The following is a 15,846-nucleotide window of genomic DNA, read 5'->3' as shown; positions in this document are numbered from 1 at the left end:
AAGGTTTCGAACCCTCTCAAATGGCTTCCGTCCATATAGGTATATGGGCTCTTTGATGTGACACAACCCCCTTTTTAAAACCACTAACCTCGCACGTGTTTCAGTCAACACATCTGCAAAAACATTGTTAACATCAGAAGGGCCTTTTCATTTTATAGATGTAACCCTAAGAACCTTGATCCACTTTATTTTGAAGGTGATATTTAACTAATAGATTTAAACACTTTTATTTAGCCAATATGATTTACATTATTTTTTATTTCAGGTTAATCTGTTTGTAGCTTACAAACAGATACAACCGTTTCAGTCAAACATTGAATTTTATTTAAAATTAATTTGATGTGACATTTTATTGATTTTTACAGGGCAAATTATCCTTACATTATGTCTGCCCACTTCACATGGAGGTCAGTGGGTAGAGTGAGCTTTAGTAGTCTGGAGCTGGTTGGGATTCATGATCATTGAGGTAGAGTCAGTTCATCAAACAAATATCAAATAGCCATGCAATAAGAAAGTACATTTCCAAATTTTTGTGATCCCAAAGAAGTAGGGTACATCAGCTGGTATATTTTCTTTGATGTCTTGACGAACAGGTGTTACTGATGGGGGTTGTCTTTTAATCAGGGTGTTTAGAGCCAACGGCAAGTTCCAGTATCAAGTTCCAATGGCCAGTGTTTTAGCAAACACCTGTCAGAAACAGAGAGAGAAACGGAGCAACATGGGCATCATATTAGAGCCCTCTTTTAGTATAGACTGAGTAGGAGCCATCACTCTGTTGAATGCAAATCAACTGTTTAGTCAACTCATAGCCTTAGTTTGGTCTGCTTACTTCTGAGGAAACTGTCTGTAACTGAGTCTTTGTCTGTTTTTGGCTATCTACAGTAAATGTTTGACTTTTTATTTGTTATTTGCTTGTGTGATCTTGTGTCGGGTGCTGAGAGCACATATTTAATGTACCATCATTCAGAACCATTGGGTCTTACTACATGGACTGCCAAACCAAACAATGAGCTGAAAGGAACTGAAAACGTTGCAATGCTTATTAATTCCGCCGGTTTGGTTTATCCGTTTGTTTGTTGGTTTGTTTGTTTGTCATCAGGATCCCAGAAAAAAATCTTGGTGGAAGGGTGTAGTATGGACCAAGGAAGAACCTATCAAATTTTGGAGCAGATCTGAATCACGTGGCCCTGGTGGATAAACAAATAATTTTTCACTTTTGTTAATATTGCGAGATAGGGATGTTTGTGCTGCATTCATGTGGTGTCGAGAATAGGGCTGTGTAGTAAATCAGATTTTTAATCGTGATTACGATTTAGGCCCCTAACGATCACAAAAACGGAGTTATTGCAAAAACTCTATTCCCCCCGACACGCTGTATTCACTTAACGTTACTGTTTAAAACTTTTTCCAGGCTCATGGAGGTGCATAGCGCTCAAAACCAACATGAAAAAACGTAATAATGTTCCCTCTGCATTTTCTTTTGTTGCTTTACTATGTGTAAAATTAGCGGTGCCGTTAAATCATCTGTTTCACGTAACTGTATATTAATTTTTCTATAGCGGAGGTTAGCTAGCAAATAAGCCCACTAACGACAACGTTATTGTTCATATTTTGGCACAATGTTTAGTAATGACAGTAGTAGTGGTCATAGTGAGTGATAATGTGATGTTATGTATCTGTAATTGTTCATTAGCTATGTATGTGTGATATCTGTAAAGCTGAACGGACTCACTCCCCCCAAAGGTCAATAAATAATTGTGATTTCAGTATTGACCAAAATAATAGTGATTATGATTTTTTCTATAATCGAGCAGCACTAGTCGGGAATAATTAGAAAAATGAGTTCCCGACTGGGAAATATCACATTGTATTAACTTAATGAGAGCGCGCAGGCCTTGGTGGCGGTTTGCGCTCTCCGAGTGCCCTCTAGTTTGAAAATGTAACAATGTTTTTAGCAACATTAAAAGTATACATAATGGTATGTGTAGTTGCATGCCATTCCACACCAGGGAACATGGTAATGCATCACGCCACTTTATTACAGTAAATGCAGTGTAAGCATATTGGGTTACTCGATAAGAGATGATGGCTTCCTACCAAAGTGGATACAGTAGAGGGATTTCCTTTAATTAGATCATTTATTTAAAATATCCTAGAAGGTATCAAATAGGGGTGTGCAAAAAAATCGATTCGCATTCGTATCACGATTCAAGCTCTACCGATTCCAAATCGACTAATAGAATTCCAATTTAATAATTTTTTTTTTAAGATTATGTGTTTGGGCATTTTCAGCTTTTATTTGGATAGCACAGAAGAAGACATGAAAGGGGAGAGAGAGGGGGGAATGACACGCAGCAAAGGGCTGCAGGCCAGAGTCGAACCCGGGCCTGCTGCGTCGAGGAGTAAACCTCTATATATGGGCCACTCTACCAACCAGCTATCTGGGAACCCGTGAATTGTTTTTTTTTAAGTCAAGAATCATTTTTGAATCGAAAATCCATCAATCGAATCTTGAGCCTAAAAATCAATATTGAATCGTGACATTTTCTGAATTGTGCACCCCTACTATCAAACACTTTTCTCTCCTGTAATGAAATTCCATGCATTGCCAATTAATAGGTCGGCAAAATGCACCCTTACATTTAAACCTCTGTTCCTTTTAACCATGGCTAAAGTACCACATTAAAGCAAATTCGTGGTGCGTGGATTCAGAGTATCAAAGCTAAAAGATTCTGAAGTATTGGATAGTTTAACTGATTGTTGAATTCCATCCACAGTTCTGCATAACATCATTCTTTCATCCCACTACTGTGTACATGACTACCTATCCAGACTTTCTTTATTCTCTTAAATCTGTAGCCAACCTATGTGCAGAAGAGCATAGGCATGTGTGAAGGGATACCAAAAAAAAATGGTGCCGTTGGTCTGCCCAAAGACCGCACAGAGTGCTCTGCTGCCAACAGTGCCTCTGGTAATTATAGACCAGAGCTGTGGAGACTGTTGCTCTCCAGGCTAAACTGAAACGAAACCCCCTATTTCATTCTTAGTATTTGCTCTTTTCAGTACATGAGTACCCTATGTTTAAAAACTTTTATTTTTGGGCTGTAGCTTTACTCTCTACTGTTTATAGTTCAGCCTAACTGAGCTGAAATATAGAATAACTGTCCAGTTAAGGCAGTAGTAGCTTTGAAGACTGTTGCTGACACTGCAGCTCATGCATCTTATATTGTCTAATGTCTTGTTTAATAATTACTGCTGTCAATATATTTTATTAATATATTGATAACATACTTTCTACTGCTACTGAACTTCCCATTGCTGTAACTCACTGACAGTATAATCAAATAACCATAGATTTTCCATCTCTAAATTATAGGTTATGAGATAGGAAGCTGATGATCTGGATCTTGAATTAATTTAACAGTGCAGTCACTATTCCAATTATGCCGTTGAAAACAGAACTTGTTTCAGGATTGACTATTTACTGTATAGTTCGAAACAGAGAAGCTTGTCATTCTAACTGGAAAGTTTACTGAGGCTTCCGCCCCCATGCGATCCAGATCTCTCACACACACACACACACACACACACACACACACACACACACACACACACACACACACACACACACACACACACACACACACATTATAACCACACTCTACTTTACTGGAAAGCTGCTGTTGTTTTGAAGGCCCCAGTCCTTGGACTACTCCTCTTCAAAGACTGTGGTCTGTGTCCTGGTGCTCTAATCATGTCAGGGCGGAAGGGACTGTGGGCCGCTGTAATTGGCCAACAGGATGGGTGGATAGAATCTTCTGTACTTCTGTCATTGGATGTTGTGTAGGATGGCACAACAGCCTGCTGAAGCCTTTGTTAAAGGTGAAATGGGCTTGGTACACACTAACCTACATCTAAATTTCTCTTCTTTCCTGTTGTATACTGTTTTTTATAAAAGCTAAAGCAGTGGTGCTCTTATTTGAAAAGGAAAGAGTTTTTTTTTTTTGTTGTGGACCCTATGTAGCATATTTCTGCTTTTGTTTGGGTCCCTAATGCCATACTTTGTCTTGTCATGGGGCACCTAAGCTGTTGTTTGGTTGTGCCATGACTGCTTGTCTGTTGTACCAAATATATGTCTGGTTGGACCAGTTTTACAGAATGGACCAGTTTTTGATTGATTATATAATATGATTAATATATTAATCATATTATTTACATGTTATGTATCTGTTCCATCTTGTCTCAGTATTCCCATTTCTACTCAGCCAATACAAACTCTACCTCAACCTCTTATGTTCTGCAGGTGAAGAGTTCTCTCAAGCCTTTACAGCTCGAGTTCTTTGAAAATATGTTTGGGTTTTCAGGGCAGTAAGCAGCATATCAATTCACCATTTTTAAAGATAAATCAAGAATTATTGATGGGCTTATTTTTCCTGACATCTGAATGCAGTATGATTCCTAACATTGACCACTAATTTCTTCCCTTTTTCCTCCTCTCTATTCTCAATAGCCACAATGAACGGAAGGTGACCTGCAAGCATCCTGTCTCAAGCTTACCCTCACAAGACAATTGCATCTTTGTCGTCAACGAACAGTAAGTCTCTTGTTTTTTGCTTTTAGAATGTCACTGGGTAGCATTATTAAGCACTACAGTATGCTGATGCAACTCCTGATATCTAGGCAGCATTGCACAAGTCTTCGCCTTGCCACCCTCTATTTACAGTACTGCCCTTTCAGTTCAAAGCCTCTTCTATCCAGTGGTTCTTCATTCATCTATGTTCATAAAACAAGTTCCTTAGAAATAAGAACTAACCTACCGAATGGCAATGTCACTCTTTACAAACGTCTTAGATACTCATTAAAGAGCTTTTATTAAGTGCATAATTATTGCTGCTGTTTTCTGCAAATGCCATTGCCAGCCCTTGATGCTAAGGGCTGCCAATAACAAAACCATTGTGTCATGCATACATCAGCTAGCAGATGCAGTGATTCACAGCAGTGATTCACAGTTCATTTTGACCTGGACAAGAGTTCATGGCCTTTTCAGTTGTCATTATGTACAAAGATATGTCCCCTAACAATGTTATGTCCATGTGATAATTTACACTGCTTTCAGCACGATAATCACATCTGCCCACATGACTGGATCAGAAGCCAGTCATCTTGAACTTTTACTTCAAGGAGAATAACTACAAATCAGTCAGACTACGCTTTTCTTACACGTTTCTTTCCATCTGAGGAATCGTGAGTACTCCCATTTAACTTCTTTAACTCCACCCATGGGCCTCATAGTGAGGTGTGGACAAAGTCAAGTGCTCTGTCCAGAGGCCTGCAGGATGTCCAACACAGAAAAGGGAGGGCAGATGCAGATCTATAACTTTGGCCTCCTTTGCAGAATCCCACTCAAATTTAAAGTGTGCTAAATATGTACTAGATTGTGCATCACAACCCATACCATGACACTGATTGACACTGGATGACTGAATGACACTAGCCTCAATTTTGATCTACCACCCAAGCCATTTTAGCTTAATGTTGCGCAACATGTATCCACTCAGTTTCTCACTTCCCTCAGAAACACCCTGTGAAAGCAGATTCTCCATAACGTTATGTTGTTGAGCTAAAGTTATGCAATCCCAACTGCTGGGACTTTGTTATTGAGCAATGAATGCTGATTGAAATATTTTCTGCTTCAAGACATGAAATGTCAATCCAACGTGGGAAATTATGGCCACGGTATTAAGTATTAAGTCCAACAGCTAGTGGAGTAGGAATTCCTAATGTCCCATCACAGGCACCAGTTTCAGCTTGTTTAAATACACTCGCTTAAAGGATTATTAGGAACACCTGTTAAATTTCACGTTAATGAAATGATCTAGCCTAATCAACCAATCACATGGCAGCTGCTTCAACGCATTTAGGAGTGTGGTCCAGGTCTAGACAATCTCCTGAACTCCAAAATGTCAGAATGGGAAAGAAAGGTGATCTTAGCAACTTTGAGCGTGGCATGGTTGTTAATGCCAGACGGACTGGTCTGAGTATTTCACATTCTGCTCAGTTGCACAACCATTTCTAGGGTTTACAAAGAATGGTCTGAAAAAGGAAAAACATCCAGTATGCTGCAGTCCTGGGGGGCGAAAATGCCTTGTTGATGCTAGAGGTCAGAGGAGAATGGGCCGACTGATTCCAGCTGATAGAAGATCAACTTTGACTCAAATAACCACTTGTTACAACCGAGGTATGCAGTAAAGCATTTGTGAAGCCACAACACGCACAACCTTGAGGTGGAAGGGCTACACCAGCAGAAGACCCCCACCGCATACCACTCATCTCCGCTAAAAATAGGAAAATGAGGCTACAATTTGCACGAGCTCACCAAAATTGGACAGTTGAAGACTGGAAAACTGTTGCCTGGTCTGATGAGTCTCGATTTCTGTTGAGACATTCAGATAGTAGATGGTAGAGTCAGAATTTGGCGTAAACAGAATGAGAACATGGATCCATCATGCCTTGTTACCACTGTGCAGGCTGGTGGTGGTGTAATGGTGTGGGGGATCCCTTTCACCTTCAGAACTGCTTTCGTTCTCTGTGTCATTGATTCAACAAGGTGCGGGAAGCATTCCTAATAATCCTTTAGGTGAGTGTATGCAGCTTAGTAATTAAGGTCCTGGTTTTACTAGAATATGATATATTGCTTTTCTGCCTTACCAAATTCTTATGAGCTGCATTTTGTTCAGCAGAGATGGCTGCGAAGAAGCTTATTGTGCCAGAACTGTCACACTGCACTCTCTTGACACATTCCTCCCCTCACTGTGTTACTCTCACATCTCTGCTGTTTTTCGCGCCGAGAGGCACAACACGCCGCTGCAAAACGATATCTAATTTGGCAATTAGTGTTTTACCATCGTAAAATAATTTGCAAAATGAATATCCGATGTACTGGAGAAGTCCACTTTGGGAAGGCAACATCAAAAGTGATAAACCCACTACTTGACTCATTGTAAGCTTATTACAGTGCATTTCATCCAACAGTTGGCTCTGTTTTTAGAAAAAGTAATAAGGGGGAAAATCTTCACCCTAGACGAGTAATAAAAGGCAAAGACGGATTTAAGCTGCCCCAGGGATAAAGAGGCCAGGCAGAAGATCACTGCCTAATCTGCTCTGTACCAGTAAATCCAAAACACAAAATTTTGTTTAAATTTGGCATGATCATTTTTAGTACTAATCTAGTATAACACATAAAGAACATAAACTCAACCTTCACACTATATGGTAAAAGTTAGGGCTGGGACGATATGCTTCTGTCCCGATTTGATTCTTTCACGATACATGGGTGCTAGTTCGATTTGTATTGCCTTCAACAAAAACAAAGTTGAATAATACAATTCTAGAGACAGTATATCATGAGACATTTCTAAAAACGAATTGTTATATAAGAAGAGTGCACATCACATGTCAGTCAGTCAGTCAGTCACTCTGACATTTATTTAATTTGTAAAGAAGTACATAACATGGATTTTCTGCATTTTCTGCTTTCGGTCTGTCTTGCTGGAAATTAATATGATGTCAGCGGTACCATATAAACAGAACATATTAGGTGAATCATTGGTAAAAAAAAAAAAAAAAAAAAAATCTAATTTTAAAAATCGTCCCCAAAAAAATGACTATACATACGAATTCCGATTTTCCCCCCCACCCTTAGTAAAAGTAATATACAAACAACACAGCTAAAAATTAGTAATTTCAGACATATATTAGATTAGGATTGAGTTTACAGATTTGAAAAGACGAATAGCCTATTTTACTCTGAAACTGCAGTTGTATCCTAGTCTAGGAAAAAACGGTCTGCCATAATGCGTGGAACCTATTTATGCATTCATGATGGATTGTGTAATTGTAAGAGGGTGTGGTGGCCTCCAGTAAAGAAGCAACATATAACAGGCTAAAAGAGAGGCGAAGATACTGCAGCTGTACCATACGGTTTAAGGATAGTTACCATTAATTACACTCAATCGTCTGCTCAGTAAAAATGACTCATTCTCATCCTTAAAACGTTTTGATGCAGATAAATGAAACCAGAACAGGTGAGTCAGTGATGCCTGGGCCTTGTTGTTGTTGTTGGTACACAACCCACAGTCGGATAAATGCATGGACACCACTGTGTTGTTATTGAAGGACCAACTTACTTGTACATTATCCTCTACTTTATCATGACTTATGGGTTATAAAAGGCTATATTAAATATACATCATACTTGTGCTCTCAGGTATGCTGTGATGAGTGAGCTACTGCTCAAGTCCTGACTTAGTCCCGTCTTTGACAGCTTCACCCACCTCAGTGAATGTCTCAGCATTCATTACTGTCATTACTGTAATAATGTCTGTTCCTATTTTTAGTGGTCCACATGACCATGTGCAAGCTGACAGGAGATATTTGTATAACTCACGTGTAACACATGTTTACCAAGACATCATCTGACCATGTCTGCAATAATAAAACTTATTTTAAGAGCGTGGTGTTAAGTGCAATTTAGTTTGAGCGATATGACTTTACGATGCAGTTTATACTTTGGTAGCTTTTCCTTTAGTATCTCTGGATGTATTAAATAATCAAAGGTAATGTTGAAAATCAATGAGCCGGGCTGCATTATGGCAATATTGGATTTTTTTATATTTATGTGACAGGAATCTAGAGCTAAAGATGTTTAATTTCTAGATTGGTTTTGTATTTATAAACACTTTCTCAATTAATATCCAAGAAAATGTTCCATTATTATGATATGCACTACCGGTCAAAAGTTTGGGGCTCCATTCCACTCCATTAAAGACAGAAGACCAGCTGATCTGAGTGGGTGGCTGATCTTTAATGCAATATCTACATTGCCCATTATCAGCAACCAGGGCCTGAAGTTAACAGCCACAGTGGCAGGTGGATTTAAAAGTCGCGGGGAGAACAAAGCAGCAGACCCGCCTGCTGCAGAGAGCATGTATACATGTTGGCAGGGTCTGAAATGTTTTGCACGGTCTTTCGCTGTACGTTTTGTTGGTAAATGTGAGATGTTGGAGTCACAACATCTCCTCTTCATAACTCACTCCTGCTTGGTCAGTGGCTGCACGTGGGACTGCTGGGATTGTCGCAAGTAATGAAAATGCGATAGGGGGCCCCGGCTGTCAATCAATGTCTTCCAGTGATGCGGGCCCCTGATTGGTCCGAGAAGCAACCGCGTACCCTGCTTACCGTTACGCGTCTGAATCACTCAATTCTCATTGGCTACCTGCCAATGTGGCAGGTAGATTGACAGTGTTACCCGCCAATTGCAAAATTCACCCGCATTTGGCTGGTGGTCAGGTGTTAATTTCAGGTCCTGTCAGCAACAATATCCAGTGTTCCAAAGGCACATTCTGTTTGCTAATCTGATATAATTTTAAAAGGCTGAGAAAACATTGGAGAACCCGTTTGTAATTATGTAAGCACATAATGTAATCTGAAAACTGCTGCCCTGGTAAAAAAAACAATGCAACTGATCTCAGCTGGTATTCGGTCTGTAATGGAGTGGAATGGAAATTTCTAAGTGACTCCAAACTTTTGACTGGTAGTGTATATTTATAAATGCAGTATAAAAGTGCATATACTATGATAACAGATTTTATCCTCCCACTCCTTAGTGCAATCAGTCCAGGGTGGTAGGTGGGTGCTAGGTGGAAAGACAGCATAGCAGGATGATATGTAAGCTAATCAGTCTTGTCTTGGATATGGTCAAATGTATAGATTCAGTACATAATGCCATATATGCTGTATGTGCAGCAAGTCTTCAAAACCCCTTATTGGTCAAAACATTTGAACTTTCATTCTCATTCAGTTTACTTTGTTGGCAGTTTACTGATTTTACAGAAAGCATCAAATCTGCTCTCCTGTTTGGTTGCTAAGGAAAGGTTGTCGTTTTTTTAGGCCAAAAGGCATCAAGAAATATGATCATTGTGAACTTTGTGGTACACACAAACTGTCAAATACTTTGACTTTATGAACACCCCTTCATGCTCTGTCCCTTATGGATGTACAGTCTACATGTACGCAGGTAAGAGTCCTGACTCTGTTCCCATGCTGGAGCTGGGTGATATGACCAAAAAAATCAATATCATGAGGATTTTACACATTTACTTGTTATAAACAAATACATTTTAAAATGATTAAAATAATAATAATAAATGAGATACAATACAAAATATGACGAAATATGATTTTAACCTACCATCAGGCCTACAGGACAACTGTATGTCTGCATAATCTACTGAACAATCTTGTTTTAAATATGCTAAACTACCATAGCCTTAGCATTGGCTAAGAGCCTAAGTGAGAATTTTGACTTACTGTTGTATTTTTTTGAGGGGACAGCTCTTAAATACACATAGTGACATGAGTCAAATTAGGTTGGTGAATAATGTTGGTATCTGTAAATATTTTGGTTTATCACGCAGCTCTCTGGTATTCTGCGTCTCTGAACCTGTGATGGATGTATCCACTGATATCTTGATCTATGTATGCTTGCCTTGTCTTCTAGTCTTTTTGTTGGTTAAAAAGATAAAGGTCAGTTTCACCACCAAACAAAAGTGTTTGAAAAGCACCCTTATTTCTTTAGAAATGCTGTGTGGTCATTTTAAAATGCACCCTCAGCCGCTTAGTTCAGAGACCCCCCCCCCCAGTGTGCTTAGAGCGCCAAGCTTCAGTGGCAGTGTAATCCCTCCTCACTCTTTTTGCACACACAGACCCACACACTCACACAGGCACACATAGTCCATGCAGCAGGACCAGCCATTGCTGTGACACTTTAATACATATGGGTTAGTCTTAATATTTGGGGTTGTGTGTTGGCCCTGTGATGGACATGCAACCTGTCTATAGTGTTTCTTTGCAGATAGATGCTGGGTAAACCTACGCTGTATTGTCTGCACATAAATGAAGCCAAAATGTTACCCAACTAAACTCCCTTTTCCCAGCTTTGCAGGTAGATAGAGTCATGTTTTGTTGGGCCCCTTCAGGCTTTGATTTGAAATGTATTGACTTTGCTGTTGCCATGGAGCGGTGGTAAATACAAGGATGGTTGTAGTTTAGCGCTCGTATTTTGCTACAACTATTACTGTGTTCGTACATCACAGTCATATCCACTGGAGGCTAGCGCTGTCTAGGGACGAGCACCAACCTAAACAAGAAAATAGTAATTTAAAGCATACAGACCCCTAAAACAGCATGTTGGGGAGGTCATGCTAACATTTTAAAGGAAGCTTGTTAGTTGTTTGTTGTTTCATTTCAAAAATATAGATTTGAAGCATAGGGCTGTGACGGTATAGTTTTTTTTCTTACCGCGGTGAAGAAGCAACGTATCACCGCGGTATGGCGGTTAACCGCAACCCCCTTAAGAGAGTAGCGTAAGTTAGAGCAAGAATAGCAGGGTGCCTTAAGTGTGGGTTTTCAGTGCTCGTGTGGTCGCGCAAGGAGAGCGAGCGGTAACGGAGAGTAGTGTACGAGTGCAGCTGTGAGGAAAAGTGAGAGGAAAAAGACATAATAAAGATGATGTAAAGTGAGTTAAACGTGAACAATAAAACAACAAGCTTCTCAAGACACGTTGGCTTTATCTGTTGTCAATACTGCCAGTAGAGTGAATTGCGTTACCCCCGAAAAAGCATTGGCTTAAACCATACAACATATGTTGCAGTCATAGACTGTATAAAAAGATTGCAGTGTTTCCATTTCAGCTCAATGTCAGAGTCTTTACTGTGTCTTGCTGTCATTTAAGGCCGCGTTGCCTTTTCTCCTCTCCGTTGATCTATTCCACAGACAGTTCAGAAAGCTCTATTGTCGATAAAGTTAAAAATAAAGTAATTGTTAGCCGACAATGGCGAGTGCAGACACTTCGCAGCACAGCGGTCTAGCAGCTGAGCAGACAGAGAGCAGAGAGGGCAACTCAGCACTCCGCTAACTTGTTGCTCTCACTACCAAAATGAGCTGCTCTGTTTAGGCTACAAAACGTGCGTGCAGGCTGAAATTTAACCATGCAGTTTTGTCAGGATTAATCTATAAACAGAAGGAAACTCCACTAGCTACTAGGCTAAAGTGCAATGGTAAACACTGCAGCGGTAATGTCCACCTCTGCTGAGAACAGAGAAATGTCTTTGCCTTCCCAACTGTGTATTATATTAAACGTTACCTGTAGTAATAATAATAATAATAATAATAATAATAATAATAATAATAATAATAATAATCAAATAAAAATCCATAATAAAAGTTTTTTTTTCTCTCCATAACCTCTTCAAATAGGAGAGAATACAACAAAGTACACCGAGAGATACATAAACACATTGTGACGCGCTCACGATTGTATTGCAATGATTTATTCCTCCACACGTAAAATACAACTAGCACTGCAGTTACCAAATGTAAAGTTACTTTGTGAGTCGAAATTTGCGTGTTAGTGTGGCGGAATAAATCCTTGCAATACAATCCTTGAGCGCGTCACAGTGTGTTTATGCGTCTCTCAGTGTTTAGTCCCTCGCGGCAGCACTATGTTGGACCGCTTACAGCCGCAACATTGGTCAACAGAAAGTGTTCGCTCCCAGGCTCACCAGGTGATCAGGTGAAGCAAACAAATATGTTATAACTTCCGCTCAAACCGCGATGAAAACGCCCACCACCTACAATACAAGTGCACAACACAATAATCATTAAATAATATTAATGCGACCATAAACAACATACACTATGTGGCTCCTACACTGTCGATGAGGATAACTAAACAATGATTGTTGCTTTCATAATATTTAATATCACACGGCATGTGTTCTCCTGTAACCTTCGGCAGCAAAAAGTAAAAAAAAATAAATAAAAATGCGGTGATGGCGGTGGTGATGTCATCACCACGGTAGTGACACGTCACCGCCGGTATTGCGTTGATGCGGTTATCGTCACAGCCCTATTGAAGCATTTGGTGGTCTCCATTGCGTGTGCACTGGATTTACTGTCGGTAGCTGAGAAATAAATACTGGAGAGGCTCTGATGAGGAATTATTTGAAGTAGAGATGGTCCGATAAAATTTTTTGCTTCCCGATACCAATTCTGGTACCTGAACTTGCGTATTGGCCAATACAGAGTACCGATCCGATACCAGTGTGTCATATATTCTATTATGTTTTAACAACTGTATACTACTATCCCTGTATGGATGTGATATGATTTCTATCTTTGTTGTCGGTCTGGCTCACGTTAAAGTCTTTGTGAAACATGAACAAACACAAACAATGAATGCCACAGAACTTCATTTTATTATCCAGTTTGACCGTCAGTTATAACGGAAAAAGAACCTAAATAAACTACTTCAACGTAGATTTTCTTTAGGGCTTTATTACGTGGTATCGGATAGGTGCATAAACTCCAGTACTTCCCAATACCAGCGTTTTAGGCAGTAGTATAGTATAGTCTACTTTGAAGAGTTAAAAGACCTAAAGAGTTGTTCTCTGAATACACATCAGCGCTTTAGTCACAGTATTTACAGCTATTTAGCACAGGATTTAAATTTTCAAGTTTTTTTTTCAATCAATATCAATTTGTGTTTAATCATTGACAAGAGTACCATTATATAGTTATTATATGTCCTTTTTGTGATGTTGCTTTTAATTTTATTGTCAAATTTTGATCACAGTAAAAACATTGTTGAGGAACGTTTTTACAGCTAATATTTGAATACCCAATTAAAATATTGATTTTGGTAGTGCCACTGCTTAAGATATTTTAAGTTGTAAATGAGGACTGTAATTCAGCTTCATATCTCCTATTGTTCACTATCTACCCTAAACACAGGCCAGCTCTTACACTAAAGCAGCCAATTTGACAATCACTGCAGATTGATTATCAGGCCCAAACTAATTATCAAGAAAACCCCAGCGCACACACACACACACACACACACACACACACATACATACATACATACATACACACACACACACACACACACACACACACACACACACACACACACACACTGCAGCTCAGAGCCTGGAAATGGTCTCATCAAATGGCCCAAATCAAATAGAGCAACATTTCTCTTACATCAAAGTCTCATACACTTTCTTCAACCCCTCCCAACCTTTTAGTTTTTTTTATGTCAGGTCGACACACCATTGATTATGGTACACTTAGGATTTCACTTGTCACTGGAAGTGCTGAAAATCCTTAGACCACATTTTCTGGAGCGAGGTCATTAGATGGAATAGAAGGACAATCTCACTGGCTACTCATCACTCTGCACAAGCAGCAATTTTAGAATAGTGAGTGGAAAATTGTGCACACTTCAACTCGAGAGAGCATTAGTCACCCATTTGTCCACCTAATGACTTCCTTGATGTATCAACTCTATACAGAATCCCCTTATTTATTCAGTCACTTGTGAAATGTAGTAGTAAAAAAATATTTTTCATGTATGAATTTTAGGGGTGGAACGCTACACAGAAGTCACGGTTCGGTTCATACCTCGGTTCAGACATCACGGTTCAGTACAAGTTTGGTACAATGGAGGGAAAAGCAAAACAAAAATGCAGGAGACAATTTTTTTTATTGTGCATGTCTCAGGCTGTACCACCTAGTGTCATACAGTCTCTCCTCTGAGCTAGCTGCCTGAAGTGTGTGAAGTAAGATGTAAACAGTAAACAATAAGTACTCCACATCATCCCCAGACTCCAGCTGTACAATCAGCTATAAAACTGAAAATACATACATTTCCACTCTACTTCCTGTAGCTTCTCAGCTAGGTGAGTGCTTGTGTGCTGCTCATACAGAGGCCGCGTCTGTAGAACTGACGCTTTCATTTCCCACTCAGAGTCAATAAAATGAGCAGTCACCATGAGAGCACGATAGTAGTTAGTGAAACTGAGGGTGCAGCTGACAACTCGTGCTCCATCAACGTCCGTGTTTGGTTGTATATGGAAGGAACTACAGTTTGCCTCATATGTGGACGGGATGGCATGTTGTAACGAGGTTCGAGTACATACAGCAAATACTTGAAGCCAGGTTCCTCTATGAATGAATACGGGTGCATTGAAGATGACATGTAAATTCCGATAGCTTCAGTGATTTTTTTTGGCCATATTTCTATGTGTATCTAAAGGCTGGTTAAGCACTGTAGGGAGGAGAAGTTGGACAGTTTTTTTTTTTTTTTGTCTCGTTCCAGTGATTGGCACATCTGGGGGATGGCATCGGATATGCGCTAGCGTGTTAGATGTATTTCCACTCACATACCCAACAACTGCTGAACAACGCTGACACAGTCCTTGTTATCCCCCTCTCTCTTGCCTGTACTACTGTAACTGACTGGGAAACCAAAGTTTTCCCAAACTCGCGATCTTAAAGAGGCCGGCGGGTCCTCTAACTCTACATACTCGTCCTTAGTGCTGCTATCTCTGACCCACTCACTGGACCGTCGACCTGACAAAAAACTGCATACATAGGCGGAGCTCGGCTACATAGGCGCCAATCAGAGCTTCAGAGCTAAGGCCGGGCTACAGATTAGGTGTCCCTAAAGAACCCGCTTATCTAACAGTAGTTCCGCATTACATTAATTAATTTTTATTATATAATAATTTTTATTTATTTTTATACCGTGTGTTCTCTGTGTTAATTCATGCACTGAACTGTGACGCCCGTACCGCTTCGGTTTAATACGAATACATGTACCGTTCCACTCCTAATTCATTTCTCTCATTGAACTAGCAATCATAAGATCTCAAATACATATTGGTTAGATATTGTTGCTTCTTGTAGCTGAGCTTTACCTTGTAACAAACCATGTTAACTTTC

General features: G+C 39.7%; 1 protein-coding gene across 13 annotated transcripts in view; it reads left to right on the top strand.

The window, feature by feature from the left end:
* Nucleotides 1-15,846, top strand: part of LOC114559551 (pleckstrin homology domain-containing family A member 5) — an 87,503-nt gene that overhangs the window by 41,876 nt on the left and 29,781 nt on the right. For 8 of the 13 annotated variants that reach the window (XM_028584253.1, XM_028584255.1, XM_028584252.1 and 5 more), the window contains one exon: nt 4,511-4,594. In XM_028584253.1, the coding sequence (XP_028440054.1) occupies nt 4,511-4,594 (84 nt within the window). Of the gene's footprint in view, nt 1-4,277; nt 4,304-4,510; nt 4,595-5,116; nt 5,245-15,846 lie in introns of those variants that run through there. The other 5 variants (XR_003693119.1, XR_003693120.1, XM_028584256.1 and 2 more) reach the window with 4 other exon arrangements.

Source organism: Perca flavescens, chromosome 8 (assembly GCF_004354835.1).
Source record: "Perca flavescens isolate YP-PL-M2 chromosome 8, PFLA_1.0, whole genome shotgun sequence".
NCBI lineage: Eukaryota > Metazoa > Chordata > Actinopteri > Perciformes > Percidae > Perca > Perca flavescens.
This window is presented reverse-complemented; position numbering and strand designations above follow the sequence as displayed.